This window comes from Pteropus medius, unplaced genomic scaffold (genome assembly GCF_902729225.1).
Source record: "Pteropus medius unplaced genomic scaffold, Ma_sr-lr_union100, whole genome shotgun sequence".
NCBI lineage: Eukaryota > Metazoa > Chordata > Mammalia > Chiroptera > Pteropodidae > Pteropus > Pteropus medius.
The window spans coordinates 7614215-7630087 of NW_024349803.1; the positions used below are offsets into that span (position 1 = coordinate 7614215).

At 39.4% G+C, this 15873-nt stretch overlaps 2 protein-coding genes across 21 annotated transcripts in view; one reads left to right on the plus strand and one right to left on the minus strand.

Annotated features, from left to right (window-relative positions):
- Nucleotides 1-660: 660 nt before the first annotated feature.
- ANAPC13 (anaphase promoting complex subunit 13) lies at nt 661-7620 on the minus strand. Of its 4 annotated transcripts, none has more exons than XR_005647461.1 (4): nt 7308-7394; nt 5703-5795; nt 4748-4873; nt 661-843 (listed from the first exon to the last, which is right to left on the minus strand). XR_005647461.1 is itself a non-coding variant. In XM_039837210.1 (4 exons), the coding sequence occupies exons 3-4, from the start codon at nt 4844-4846 to the stop codon at nt 718-720; spliced, it is 225 nt and encodes a 74-aa protein (XP_039693144.1). In that variant the 5' UTR covers nt 4847-4873; nt 5703-5768; nt 7482-7618; the 3' UTR covers nt 661-717. The 4 variants fall into 4 exon arrangements, 3 of the variants coding, with proteins under 3 accessions (XP_039693144.1, XP_039693143.1, XP_039693142.1); XM_039837210.1 differs by lacking the exon at nt 7308-7394 and adding an exon at nt 7482-7618 and having other exon boundaries at nt 5703-5768; XM_039837209.1 differs by lacking the exons at nt 5703-5795; nt 7308-7394 and adding an exon at nt 7482-7620.
- The window catches only part of CEP63 (centrosomal protein 63), a 42543-nt gene continuing 33960 nt past the window's right edge, over nt 7291-15873 (plus strand). For 3 of the 17 annotated variants that reach the window (XM_039837200.1, XM_039837201.1, XM_039837204.1), the window contains exons 1-2: nt 7561-7885; nt 15303-15367. In XM_039837200.1, coding sequence (XP_039693134.1) covers nt 7586-7885; nt 15303-15367 — 365 coding nt within the window. In that variant the 5' untranslated portion in view covers nt 7561-7585. The other 14 variants (XM_039837196.1, XM_039837207.1, XM_039837202.1 and 11 more) reach the window with 12 other exon arrangements.

Sequence of the window (15873 nt, forward strand, 5' to 3'; positions counted from 1 at the left end):
GAAATGTATAACTAAATATTGACTCCATGGTGTTTTGAGTTACATCTCAAAGGGTTTTAAGAAAATAAATCCCATTACTGGATAAAACTAGTGTCCATCTAGCCCAAGAGCCTTTCCCAAGGCACCTAAAGAAGTGGTAGGGAGAGCAGAGGGACATGCCAAATGTCCTTTTAATTTGTAAACGTGTCCAAAGTTTGAAAAGCCCTTGGAGAATCCTAGGAATCCCGCAGTCAGTGAATGGGTTTCTAAATATCCATTGCATCTGCAGGCATCATAGACATCCACTCAGACTGCTTCTCTGAGTGGGCGTATATGAGAAGTTAGTAATTCACCTTATGTCAGCTTCCTTTTTAGCCTTTTTCTCTCATAGCTTCAATATCCTGTCACAGGACAAATATAAGTAGTTGGGAAGTATTAAACTTTGATAGTAAAGTAAAATTAGAGTTAACGGCAAATGTTTAACCAAACATGTTTAAACACAAGCTAATGAATGAAGAACTTTAGGTTCAAAAAGCCAAATATTCTGCATTCCTGAGAAATCTCAATCTGTTTTTCATTCTGGTGAGTATTTCCACATTGAACTTTGCTGCCACAAACTAAGTGGGTGTACATTTCTGAGTGCTGATCTATCATTAAAAGATATGAATTAGGAGACTGAAAGAAACAATTTGTATCTATGTATTTAAAAAAATCCGTCCATGAAAAAGGAGCCAGGTGTCAGTTTCCTATGGGGGGAACGTTCTCATGGAGGTACTGTAAGGCCAAGTCGGTCCACTTCATTTCTTGTTCTTTAACAGATTCTGTGGTGCCACCGTTGTCCTGTTCAGGTTCAGGAAGCTCATTCTGAAAAGGTACAATGGACACTCAGAACGATGGAATACCGTATATCAACAAACCCTTTAAAACTCAAAGTGCACCGAGACTTAAAACCTGGGAGTACCCAGAAACAGGAAGCATAGTTGATAGAAATATATCCTAAAGAAAGAGCTAGAACAAAAAGACTCGAGGTCAAGTATTAGCAATATCACTCAGGGCCTCTCCAGCAAGGCATGATGTCCTTATGGCTCTAGCACTTGTGCAGGAGGCAGTGTGGCAGAAGGCTAAGGGCACAAGTTTCTGGAAGCCACGGGGATCCAAGCCCACGACTTCACTGCTGGGTTACTCAAGCAAGGTATTCGAATCCTTGGTGCCTTGGTTTCCTCTTTGAAAATGAGAGAAAAAAAAGAAGCCGCCGTTGATTACCTCAGAGGATCTCTGTGAGGCCTGAATGTGGTAATTTAGATCAAGTTTGTGGCACTGTGCAGGGCACCCGGTGCTCACAGTACACTTGCTATTATTTTAGTGGCTGGGAAAACTGAAAAGAGCCAATATTAAGTATTTTCTGGGGCAGGCTGCCTTAAAAAAATACCACGTTTGCTGGTATATTCCTTAAGCACAAGAAATGTATTCAAAAACTATGCTGCGCCCAACACGCCTATATGATAGTGGAGGTGAGTAGGAGCTCTGAAAATGTAACACGAGACCTCCCCCTAGTGGTGGAGCAAGGCATAAAACGTGGCCAAAGCCTACTTCATATCCTGCCAGCATTTCCTTTAAGTGATAAGCAAGGGGGTCACACTTAAGAGTAGAATCTGGGATAGTTTTGTTATATATTTTTTTCCCCAGATTTACTGAGATTTAATTTACATATAACACTGTGTAACTGTAAAGTGTACAACATGATTTGATATACGTATAAACTGGGAAATGATCACCACGATAAGGTTGGTTAACACATCACCTCACAGTTCCCATTGCGTGTATATTGTGAGAACTTTTAAAATTGCTTCCTTATACTTTAAATTTATTACTACCAGGTCTCTGCTTTGTATCAGAGTTCACTGATACCAATATATTTGTTTTTAATTATCTAAATTTATACTTTTTTTTTAGGCTTAGCAAAGTGTTACTCAATATCCAGACTTATGATTTCCCACTGGATTCCAATATGCGGCATAGAAATATAATGTTTTCCTCATTTAGAATTATATTCAATGTATATAAAATGATTTACTTATAATATGACAAGTATATATGAATCACATACATCTTGCTCTAAATATTAAGACTGCAATTCAAACACACTTATATGAATTGAAAAGAACTATCATTTATTGTAAAGCAATAAAATGTTCAAATTTAAAGAGAAAATTTGATTCCAATAATTACTCATAGTTGACAAAGCATAATAAACAAATCCTTGCTTAATTATTTAATTCAGAGGCAGGCAATTTTGCTCAATTTCATCCCATCTGTGGTATGCGTTCTAAAATAATGTCTTTCATTTGGTCACTATTATCTCCTGGCAGTGAATGCTAACAAACAAAATTGCATATGTGCTTAGAAAACAAACAGAATACCATAAATGCAATAATCTATTATGGTATATTGTAAAAATGGCTAAAATTCTTTGCAGCTACTCCTGTGAAAAGGCAGAGGCTATTTCCCTAGTCTTAGATTGGGACTGGCCAGGTGACTTCCTCTGGCCAATGTAAAGCAGCTGCAGTACCAGTGAGCCAGCTCTTGGCTTAAGTTCCATGAAGACTGCAGTTTCTTCTCGTGCTGCTCTTGGAACCCTGAGATGGCCATGTGAAGTCTGGGCTAGTCTGCTGGATAATGACAGACAGTGCCCTAGTCACCTCACCATCCCAGCTCACAGTATGCTTAACTAACTGCCAGACATGAGAAAGTGTCCTCAATTACTCAGCTTCCAACTAGCCTGCTGGCTCTCTGCAGAACACAGGCAAGTCCAGCAGGGATCAGCCAAGCTGGTGAAGACCAGAAGACCCTCTCAGCTGAGCTAAAAAATCATGAGATAAGTTGCTATTGTTTTAAGCCACTATGTTTTAGTGACTTGTTAGGCAGCACCAAAAGCTAACTGATACACACAATGCCTTAGAATCTCAAGACATGGGAAAAGACATGGATTAGCAACTGGGCTAGGCTACAACCTGGAAATTTCCCTCTCTTACCCCCTACCACACAAATGATCCTCAAATCCAAACATAAGCATATCCAGAATTTGGCAATCCCCCTCCATTTTCTTGCCATTGTTCAGGCCCTCTCCCCTTACCTAGACCAATGCAGTAGCTTCCTAACTGGTCTCTCTGCCCTGTCACTTCCCTCATTCTCTATGGCAGACATTCCTTGACAATGCTGCTGAACTGATTTTCCAAAACTTAAATTTGAGCATGGCAGACTTCTATTTTGAAGACCACTCATTCCTTGATATCCTCAGGATAAGGTCTAAGCATGGTATCAAACATCCCTCTCAAAATGTAGTCCAAGCCCAACTTCTCTGCCTACCTTATATGACAAACATATTTTCTGTCCACACTCTCTTTCAGACTCTTTCAAAGCTCTGAGTCTCTGCACATCTGCCTCCTCTGATGGAGTACCCTTGTCTACCCCTGCTAAACTTCTGATCCTCCCTTAAGAGCAGCTGAAACATTATATTCCCTCTGAGCCACTTCATACACTATAAGCTGTTATGACCCCTACTTAGAACCTATATAAGTATTTATTTATGTACGTTACACCTCTAGATTCCCAGGGGCAGAAACTAGCTTATGTTCACATAGTCTATGGCACAAAGAAGGCCTCAAAGAAATGCTTGTGGGATGAAAGAAACAAAAGTTTACAGGACAGAATCTAGAGCCTCACAGAGCTACGTGTGAAGTCCACCTTATCAGCTACCCCACCCTGGGTAAGTTCCCCTTTCTGATCCTATTTCCTTTCTGTAAAGGAAAAACACCCTTATAAGGTTGTTTTAAGGATTAGAGATAATGTATGTCAAATTTCAACCTTGGTCCATGGCATAAAACTGCTATTAAATAAGTGGCAGCTATAATTCTCATTATGCTCTTTTGACTATTTTTCTAAACTTGAACTAAGCTATGACTTATTATGTGATAATGTGTGTTATTCATTATCATCTCCTATTCTTAAATGAAAATGTGGGTGAGCTGAATTTTCTCTCTGTAAACAGCAGCTGTATTCTACTTATAAGCTGTATTTTATTGATGGCTCTTCTCAGGGTAGTCAGCATGCACTGAAGAAAAATAGTCCCCAGGCCCTGATCTTTATCCTTTGTTAGGCCTCTATGACATAAAAAGGATATTTAATAAGCATTTATACAAGCAAAACTTTTAGATCATTTATTATACAAGGTTTAACAAACTCCTTACAGAGCGGTTTCTCAGAGATCAGGAAAGAGTATTCTAGGAGCTTGATGGTCTAAATGCAAAACAAGAAAAGCCAGATGTCTTCTGAATATTTCCAGGGAACCTAGGATAGGCATGTGTTCCAAGAATGTGAATTTTTAAATATGTCAACAGACTGACAATCACAGGCTGAGAAGTAAGACATATTGTTAGTTTATATGCCACTGCTTCTTGTTCTTCCCCATCTTACACATTAGACTCTTAACTGGTTTATTGGCTTTTGTGTGGTCAATAGAAAATGGCTCAGAAGACCTGTGTTCCAGTCCTGGCGTGACTCCTAACTGCGCTGGTCACACCAGCTCTCTGAACCACACTTCCCTTCAAATAAAAAGTCTAGATGCTTTCCAGAAGCTTCTAGAATTAGAGGACTCTCAGCTTTGACTTCTTTGCCCTACTACTTTATTTTTCTGTTGACATTCTACCTCTACTAGAGCCCACCAGATCATATCTTTAACCTAACATTCTGAGCACAAAGTGGAGCCTACCAGTGGTATTGCAACATCCTCATAAGGCAGCTTATCTTCTCGCCAAGCATCGTCAATCAAATCCAAGATCCTTCCATCTCTCTGTACCTCACTGTCCATTCTCCTGAAGCTTTGATCTTGTCAAACCTGTAAGCCAAAGAGGTTATTTCTTAAACACGAAGACTGAGGAGCTGATGTAATCCAGCACTGGGATTCCCCGGGCTTTTTTTTTTTTAGTTTAGATGTGTCTTTTGGCATAATATCACCTTGAGAAAGATCCATCTTCTCATCTGAGTCAGGTGGCAACTTATTTATAAGATCACAGTCCCTTCCCTCTTCCCCCGCCCGCCTTCAACCTTGGCTGATGGATTCTTCATAGTGTACACTAAACAGATATCAGACATAGCCCAGTTGACAGCCCAGTGTCATAGTATGACAGGAAGGCAATATATTTGAAGGCCTCCTTTATGAGGCCACAGCACAGCAAGAATGTAGCTTTTCTCTCCTAACTTGCACCTTCACCTTTCCCTGCTCAGGATGCCTTTGGTGAATCCCTGACTCATAACCAAGTCTCTCTGGCCCCTCTAGCCTTTCCCGAACCATTTTTTACAAGTCTCCACCTGCCTTGGCTCTAATCTTGGCACTCTCAGGCACAAGAGCTAAATGAACATACCAAGATTAATCCTGAACTGGGTTATACAAAGTGACCAACCACAGACCTGAAAGAAATCCTCATCCGAACTTGTAAAGGAGATGGCCTTTCCCAAGAGGGCACCCAGGCTGAGCCCTGAAAGGAGCACCTCCAGGTGAACAGTAGTGGTAGGATCCCATGTTGCTTATTTCTTCTTCCTCTGATTCTTAATGCTGTACCCCCTTTAATGCCTGGCCCAAGTGGTCAAGATGCTTGCTTAGCTCCTTGACCATGACCAATTACCCAATTTTTTTTCTAAACAACTGTAGCCAGCTTAGAAGATACCTCTGGGTTCCTTTTTCCAAGTTTGGGCTCTGCTTCTTCATCACAGGTATCACTCTGTTGTGCTCCCTGCTACAAAGCAGCCATCCTGATGCCCTGGAAGTCAATGGCACCAAAGGTACTCTCAGTCACCTGAGACTGAAGACTCATACAAGAAACGATCTGGGGGTGGAATCCAACTCCTTCATTTAGGCCTGTGTTGTCCCCAAAAGTATTACAAGATAGCCCTAATACTTGGGTAATGATTATATAGGTTAGTATGGAGGATTTTTACCCCTATGATAAGGACCCAGGCCAAACTGACGCAAAAGGTACCCAGCTACTTCTGCCAACAGTGAAACAGATGAGGTCTTAATGTTCACACAAGAATTAATACAGTACTATCTAGTGAATGACTCAAGGGGTTCTTCCCCTCAGTTCCAGTTATATTTTTGGAGTTCCCTGTTCTACAAGAGCCCTCCTTTTTTTTCTGCTGCCGCTCCTTTGTCCTTGATGCTCTGGCCTCTGGGATAGCCTCCTCCCTTTTCTCTGCTGATTTTCCCAAGTCCGCACACTTTTTTCATAAAGTATTCTCACATCACTCTAGCTTCAGCAGGCAGCCTGCCCTGAATACCTTCTTGTCCTCACGATCCACTAAGTTAGGTCGCCTTTGTGACAGATTGCTCAGGTACTATCATTTCCAATTGTTATGTGTAAATTTTATTATCAGCGACAACACGTTCCCCCTATTTGGCCTCAATCTTTTTTCACCTGTCCCTCTTCCAAACATCTCTAACCCAATCGTACATTCCACTCTTTGCACTTAAAAGCAAGCCTCTTTCCCCGTTACTAACGCGTGCTCTTCCTTCCAAACTCAACGTGGGCATCACATCATCAGAGTCAACATCCTATTTCCGGAGTTAAACGCTAAAGTGTCTTCACTCTTAAGGGGCTGGAAGAGTGGAAAGCATTAAGAGAGGCAATTTCCAGGACACGGCCATTGTCCCAAACACCTGCTACATTTGACAGAATTAACTGCTACCAGTTTCCTGAATACATTTTTGTTATACGTGTAATACTCCCCATGCCTGGATGCTTTTCCCTCTTCCTTTTTTCTCGCAGCTAATCTGCCTTGAACTAAAAAACTTGGTTCCCAGGTCACTTCCTGCAGGTGGCTCCGCAGGTCCCTTAGTTCCCTGGGCATAGTGAATGATCTCGATTGGGAGCTTGTCACCTTGTCCGTTTCATGCTCTTCCCAGACACGTGGTGCGTGTGTTCCCTGGGGCAGGGGTACATTTTATCCATGCCTGCACTTTAGAGCTTTGTAAACACGTAAGTACATGATCAAAGCAGGAAGATCTTGTTCCTCGCTAAAAATGACCCTCACAGACCACCACCATTCATACAGGTGTGTGAGGCCGACCCACAGCCCCGACTTCCCGCCGGGGGCTGGATATGTCAAAAGTGGAAACGGGGGACGTCCAGGCCCGGCCAGCGGAGAGGAGAGTGATGAGGAGGGTGAAGTGAAGACATCAGCCTCGGCTGAAGGGAGTGGGGGAAGTGCGACGCTGAGGAACGAACGTAATCTCGCTCTCCGAAACCTAGGCGGAGGGCGCGGGAAACTCTTACCGGAAACAGAGCCAGCGAAGAAGCCGCGGCCGCCGGCGCCCACCCTCTGCCCCACGTGACACACTCGCCCTTTCCCGCCTGAGACCCGGATGTGGGTGAGCCCAATTCGCTTCCGCGGAGGGGAGGTCAGGAATTCTATTAAAAGTGAGGGGGCAGGGGGCGGAACGAACGTACCGACGACGGGGGCTGGACGTCAGGTTGGCGGTGACGCGCGCGCCCCCGGCAGGAGGTAACGGCGGGAAGGCTCGGGGGCGCGCGCGCGGCAGCCCCCTAACCGCATGTGCGCACGGAGGACGGGCGAGGGGCCGGCGTGCCCTAGTCCGGAGGCAGTCTTGGCTGCAGTGGCCGGGGCGCCGCCGTCCGCGCGGCCGAATGGCCCGGGGCTGGCTTCCGCAGCAGCCAGCAGGCCGCCAGGCCCGCCCCCGCTGGCCCAGATCCGCCCCGGCGCCCTGCCCTTCCGCCTCGCCGCGTACGCCCTGCGGGCCCGCGAAGGCCGCTATGGCGTTGGAGGGCGTGCGGTCCAGGCCAGCCAGGTGGTCAGCACGTCCCTGAGGTCGGGCCTGCAGGAGGGCGGCAGGGTGGGTGAACTTCTCCCGAGTCCTTAGCTCTCCCGGTGGAGCCAGCTGGGCCAGTCTCCTCTTCCGGGGAGGGAACCCACGGCACAACCCTTCCGCCTATCTTGTATCTAGTTAGCTTGCTAGCATTCTTGCGACGTAGGTCGTCCACAGCAGGTGATGCCAGTTCATTTATGATGGGAAGTTTAGCAATTTTTAAAAAGTGAGTTGGTTTAAAAACGTTGATGTTAGTACAGGAGATACAGAAATGTGGCAGAAATCATGAAGGACTGAAGTTAGGGAACCCTGAACTTATGGGTTGTTCCATACAAATCACGATGGCAACTAAATGATAGAGTGAGGGTTTAAAAGGTATGGTTCCTTAGGAATATTTTAATCATGAAGATATTTGAAGACACTATATATAGGCTCATGTGTTTTTTCTTATGTCCCTTTACAACATCAGAGTGCAGATGAGTCTGTTGTCAGTGACTAGTGTTCATTTATTGTTACAGTACTGTTATTTGTACAAAGTAATTTTCCTTGAGCCTTACATCTGATTTCTTAAATCTTAAAAAAGTTATTCTGTTAATAAAGCAGTATTGTAGGGTAGATACCCTGTAATTATACAGTTCCCCACATGCTTGATTTTTTTATAGATAAGAAATCGTAATAAAGAATATCAACATGTTACCTTCAAACATTTACATTTAGATTTATAATAGCTGTAGCTTAATGATAAAGTATTATTTGGAATGCAGTATCATCTTTAGATTGGTCATCTAAGTTTCCCTTTGACTATATCACTATCCGTGATCAATATAGTAAAAACGACAAAGTAAAATGTGTTAGAGATTTATAAACATTCAGTCACACTGCCCTTTAAAATTTGTGTAGATTCAGGTCTTAAAAATTATTTATAGTAATCGTGTTTATTAATTGTACTGATGCCATTTTCCTTCCATTAAAAGAAGACTTGATCCTTCTACCAAACTTTTTCCTGTTCTCATTTATGTGGTGCAGGTGGCCCGTGGTGACATCATTAGTAGTCCACTCTGTCATAGTTTTCTACTTAAAAAAAAAAGTTTGATTTGAAATTCACCTGAAGCCAACATTGATACAGGTTTTAGGAACTGAATTTTTTATTTTTATGTTATTTTTTTTTTCTTCAAGAGCTGAGTTCATTTTTTCAGCTTTACGAAACCACCTATGAAAAAGTAAAAATTTTATAATGTCAGTGTTTAGTCGGAGTTCAGATTTCTCAAACTGTCCCTTAATATCTTTTTACAAAGTTTGTTTGGATCAAAATCCTGTAGAGATCTGCATGTTGCATTTGGCTGATACACCTTTAAATATTAAATATAACAGCTCCCTTGCCTCCCCTCTCTCTCAACATTCTAGATTTAGCTGATTTTATCTGCATGGTATACTTTAACTTTAACATGTACCTCTATTTCCTTTAAACCAGTAGTTAGATCTGGAAGTGCACTGTCTACCATAGTAGCACCATGTGGCTATTTAAATGAATTAAAATGAAATAAAACTAAAAATTCAGTTTCCTGGTTGCATTAGCCATGTTTCAAGTGCTCATTAGTCACAGGTGCCTCATGGCTGCCGTTTTGACTAGTGTAGATATAAAATATTTCCATAATTGCAGAAAGTTCTGTTGAACAGTACTGATCTAGAAGCATGATCAGGTTCAACCTTGATTTTTTTTTTTTTTTTTTTTGGTAGAGGGGCAAAAATATTTGCTAGGTGGTGCAGTACACTTCCTTTTGCATTATTAGAGAGACATAATGTTTGAATTCTCTTTTTTTGTAATACTAAGATTGAGCAGCGTAGTGGGTTCAAGTGTCGTCAGCCCAATCTATCCATCCATCATGAAATTCCCCATGAACCTTTCACTTACTGGTGAAATCTTTTCATGGATTTGGATTGTCTATATCTGTTATTGCATTAGGAGTCTCATATGGTGATTTTCTAATTCTCCTATTTAGTATTTATTGGCTGGAAATCTTTCATGAAGAACTTTCTCTCGCCAGCTATTTGACTACCATCAGTTATTTGAAATGCAGTTTGTACAGGAGATAAATGCCTAATTCTTTCCCTCCATTTTTAGACTACAGTAATGAGTTGGTGGCCTAACAACCTCCAAAGGTAACCATGAGAGTTTTTGCCTTTTTTTAAAATCATCATGAATTTATAGACTCGAATATATTTAAATTATTTCAACTTATTGCAGTTCTTTTTTTTTTTCTTTTTTTAGATACTCAAATTGTCCTGTCTTTGGCCAGTGGCAGCCCCTTTAAGTTGATATGATCAGTGGTCTTTGATAATGTCCTCATGTTCCGTAAAATATGTCTCTTTATACAGTTCTGGCCACCAAGAACCTGGTTCCTTTGAGTGGGAGATGGTATTTAGAGACCACAGTCTAGGTACTGTGCTGTTGGTGCTAGATTTGTCATTAGATCTAGACTTTATAGTGGCCAGAGTTAGGAAATAACATTTTTTTCAGTCATTTATTATCATTATCAAGTATATATACTATAAGGAAATACATTTTTTAAGAGAAATATACAGAATTCACAATGGTATTTCCAATTTAATTTTAATTTTATAGTTTTTTGCCTATTTGATTTTATATTTGTTAATTTTTTCTCTTGCTGGAAATATTAGTACTTAATGTCGTTAACATAGTTAATTTTTTCTTATCTTGTATCATATATAATTGTTTCAAATTAACAATACTAATTTTATTATTAACAATATGATTCCTGAATAGTGTTTAGAATTTCTTTGTAGTTCTTTTTTATCACTATTATATACTCTATTTAGGATATATACAGTACCATTATTTTATTTTAAAGGCATATAAAACCATTATATGGTTGAGCTGCCAACTTGATGTCTAGTTGGTAGCTGGTTTATTTCATTTCGTTTCCAGTTTTTTAATACTGCTTTTTTTCTCATTTGGATTTGTATTATATGTAAAGAATTAGCATAGTTTCTACAAAACAAGTACCTGTGAAACAAAGTACATCCAGACAAGTTGAGCTTTCATCCCTGTTTTCTCTACCCTATTTCCTTTCTTATAGGTATCATATTTACTAGTTTTGGGTTCATTTTTCCATTAAAACATGCTATATATGTATGTATATGTGTGTGTGTGTGTATTCATCCCCACCCTTTCTTAGGTAGAAGGTGGTATTCGCACATAGTGTTTTGTATCTTGCTTTTTTCACTTAAAAATATATGCCCTGTAGATCCTTCTATAGAAGTATGTAGAGATCGTTATCCCTTTTTTGGCTTCATATTATTCCATTGGTGAATGAATATTCAGCTAGTCCTCTGTTGATAAGTTTTTTTTAACCCTGCTATTGCAAATAGTCTTGCAATGTATATCCTCGTGCATATGTGATTTTGTATTTTTGCCAGTGTATCTTTGGGAGAGTTTCCTAGAAGTGATATTTTTGGATCAAAGGGTAACAAATGCATATATATCAGTTGCTAGGTATTATCAAAATCTCCTCTATAGTAGTTGTACCATTTTGCATTCCGCCTGCAATGTATGTGAGTGCCTGTCTTCTCATGCCTTATCATTAAAATATATTGTCAAATTTTTAATTTTTGATTAATACAGAAAAGAGGGTAACTCTTAAATTTGGTGAGCAAGGTCGAGCATCTTTTCATATTTAAGGTCATTCGCATTTCTTTTTCTGTCAGCTAATTATTCATGTCTTCTGCCCATTCTATAGATTTCTTTTTCCCTTCAATTTTTAGGTTCTCTATATATTTGGATAATTAACCCTTTGTGATAAAACTTTCAAATACTGTTGTCATTTGTCTTTTAACTTTGCTTATGGCATTTTTCCCATATAAAAGTGTATTTTTTATCTACTCAGAGTTCTCAGTCTCCTTATTCTTTCTGGATTTTGAATCATAGTTTAGACAGTGTTTTAAAATTTTATTTTATTTTGGAAAATTTCTTTGATACTTTATCTGCTGATTTTTTTCCTCCTTAAGTTTAAGTAGGGACCTTTCTGAGCAATGGTAAAGTATATGGATTGTTTATTGGAGCAGCCATAGTATATCTGACACAGCCATAGATCTTTGTAATCATAGTAACACCTAAGCAGATGAGGGATAGTGCATCGTTATCCTCCTTCAAATGAGACTTGATGGAGGCATATCCCTTCTATTAGTATGCATTTATTCGTAATTCTATCCAGAGTTTTTACTTTCTTCCTGTGTCCTATTTTATGAGTAATTTGATCTTGGGCATGTAGTCCTGATCTGTAAAATGAAGAAGTTAATCTTCAGTTTCTTTCTAGCTCCTAATTTCCAGCATGTTAATGAATTTCAAAGATTTTCCCATTATCAAATATCCTGGATTCTTTTGTCCGTAAGATTTAAAGTGTGTTTTCCCTACTTCCTAGACTTGGTGAAAAAGCTTTCATTTCCTTTAATCATCCTGTTTCGGATTTCACTGATTTAAAACAGCTTTCATTCCAAAGGAGAGTTATAATCAATAACTTTTACTTGTCAATGTCTTGGTCTAACTGCAGAGGGAACTAAGATTGTCCTTTAACAGTTGTAGAGCTACACTTTCCATTTAATCACATTAGCATTCTATGTTAGCGATCGGGAGTAGCAGATTATCAAACAGTAATTACTAAAATTTGTATTTAATATTATGAACAAAGAATATCTAACTTTACATAGTTATCACATGGCACAGGCAAAGAAGAAAGCAAAGTGATATAGTGCATAGAGTTGAACGACGGTCAGGTTGATAAGGAAAGAGATTAATGATTGTAGCTATGGGGAACTCAGATGAGAAAAGTCCACAGAAAATCTGAGTCATAAGGAGTAAGAACTGATGGTGTTTGGCAGCTAGTCAAGCCAACGGTGAAGGCATTGTTAAAGAAATGCATTACATGTTAGTAAGATTATTTTACACAGAGAATGAAGCTGATCTCTCCCCACTCCTTACCCTCCACGCTCCATCCCCCTTTCAAAACAGATCTCTGTCTTAGACCATTATTTTGATTTCTGAAAAGGCAGTTTTCCCTTATTTGGAATATTTTCACTATTGTGCTATTCCTATTTTTTCCTGTATCCAGACTTTTTGACTTGGTTTGATTTTGCTTTTCTCCAAGAAGACACTATTAAACCAAAAGAAGATATTAAGGTATTTTAAGATCTGGAACTGTAAAACATAATGGTTGCCCCATTGGTTGAGACTCACACTGCCTGGCTTTGAATCCTAGGACTGTAATTTGTACTTTACCACAGTCAAATTATTTAATCTTCTAAGCCTCAGTTTCCTCAAAAGTAGTAGTGTCTATCTTTTGTGAATGTTGTGAAGAATGAATTAGACAATATATACAAGGCAGAACATTTGAGCATCCAATGACTTTTAGCTTCTACTGTAAATATTGCTAATTATTAAATGTCATTCAGAAAATATATCAATGCATTACATATTACTAATATATATTACTAAATATGTTCATGTTCATTTTAAATAATGACTTAAGTATAATTTTACTAGTGATAATTTTGAATAACTGTAGTAGCACCACTCTTAGAATAGCACTTTCCTACATATTAATAAACATGTATAGCTGTCAAGAGCAGGCTAGTTATGGTGGACGTTTAATAGGCTATTAGAATTATGCAAAAAATGAGAAAGAAATCTTAGAGATTATAGTTCATATACAGATGCAGATACTGAAGTCCAAGAACACAAAGCTGGTGGACACAAAGCTGGTTAGTTGCAGAGCAGGACTGTATCCTGGATCTCCATCTACATGGTACTGTGTGAACTTTGTACTGCCTCCCAGTTTCCTAGGTTGGACCAAAGCACAGAATCTAGGTTGTGTTATAATTGACCATATCGTGGTTTGAAAGAAAGTAGAGTAGAATATGAAAACCTTTTTCTTTAGATTTTTATTTTGTCTAATGTTGGTATAATATGAAGGATAAGCCAACAGGAAAAAAACCCTCTTGTCCATATCCGTGCACGAATAATCCTGTTTAATAATCTTGTTAGTAACTTTAGAAATAGATGCAAATAACACTCAGTGGTTGTATTTTCCAGTTTTCTCATTCTACTCTGTGTTTCCAGGAGAATGCCTTTGTCACTACATTTTTCACTTGGGAGAATATTTTTGGTTATTTTTTCTTTCTCATACTGGACTATTAATTCTTTGAAAATGGCCCTGTCTTTCATCATTGTGTACTGGTGGTTAATACAACACTGAATTCTTTGTTGAATGAAAGAATACCCTCACAGCAATGTAGTTTTTAGATGAGACATTAGGACAAAGGAGCAGAGCCTCCACACCACAGTATTTGGGAATTACCTAAAAGGCTAATTCAGGATTGAACCTTTGAAGGTTTAAGGAAAAAAACAAAAAAAACCCAGAAAAACAAAAACTGTTTCTCAGGAGTGGGAAGTGGTTTGACATTGATTAATGTTTTGAAGATTTGTGATAAATGGTGAGAAATCTACAGTAGATATGGATGGTCTTTCCTCACCTTCCTTTCTTTATGGTTTGTCTTTCCCTTTCTGTGCAGTCTCTTCTGTCTCCCTTCCTTTCTTTCTCTACTACACTCTTCTCTGTAGTTCTCCAGCTGTGACCAGTTTGCATAGGGGGATAGGTGAAAGGGAGGGGAATTGATATGAGTTCAGCCAAAAGCATCCAACACATGCCATGTTGAAATGCTACACTAAGCTCTGGAGCTGCGGGGATGAATAAAATTGGTTTTCTGCCCTTGAGGGTTGGATAGTAAGGAAAAAGGATGTGCAGAAAACATAGTCCACTGTGGTGTAACTCCTGTGAAACCTGTTAAGGACTAGGAACAATGAAGCATAGAGGAGGGAGGGCCCATGTAGCTGCCTTTCAGGGGAGGGAGGGTGTTCTAGGAAACATCACAGGCTTGTTATCTCAAGGATGAGTAGGAACTCCTGGTTGGACCAAGGAGTTCAAGCTCAGGGCATTTAACCTATTTGCGATATCTATTTTTTTTATTTTTATTTTTAAAGCACCACTTTTCCTCTGACATGTGACCCCTAATTTCTTCCTCTCATTTTGTAAGGGGTTTGTGTCAGTGTCTCTCTGCTTCTAGCACCCACCTCCATCCCTGCCCACCCCCCCCTTAGATTAGGAAGTTGGGATATAGCAATGAAATATTTGATTTCAGTCATCTGAAAGAGTGTCAACAGCAGTTCAGATCATTTTAAGTTATTTTAGTCTGAAATGTATTTGGTCCTAATATTTTTTGAAGTGATAATTCCTTGACTGCTCCTACAGTCATCTTAAAAAATGCTGCATTTTCTCATTTGTGTGCTTTCATTCACATTCTTAAGTTTGTCAGTTGGAACGTTAGACCTTAAAAATAAATTTTCTCCTTACTGATCTTTTTGCTTTCTCAGTTGCCAAAACAAAGGGGATTTGGCGATGGAGGCTTTGTTGGAAGGAATACAAAATCGGGGACATGGTGGGTAAGTTTGCTTTTGACCTTGAGCTTCTCACTTGACTTTATAAAACGTTTGAGCTATGCCTCTGACTCTCTTGTGCTCTGGGTACAGAAGCAAAAGTGTTCAGCAAAAGCTAAGCTGATTCATGTCATTTTTGGACAGTATCTCTCTCTGGGTTTTTGCCTTTTCTCAGCAGTATGAATCTGGATACTTGCTTTTATCCCTCTTTAAATTTTCTACTTGTAAAAAGCAAAAGAAGAAGTACAAAGGTTATGTGACACTAAGAACAAGTGCTTTTTAAAAAAAAGTGCTTAAGTGTTAGTAGTTACAGCTCTGTGACCATTCCTGGAAACCTCTTTGCATTTAGTACATCTGTGTCCACTTCTGTTCCCAACTCTGCATCTCCTGAAACTGTGAAGGACACCAGTAAGTTTACAATAATCACATAGGTTGAAATAAGTTTCTAATAATAAGGTGTGAAAAAATAATTGAAATAAATATGACTCAAGGATGAATTTGTTGAAAT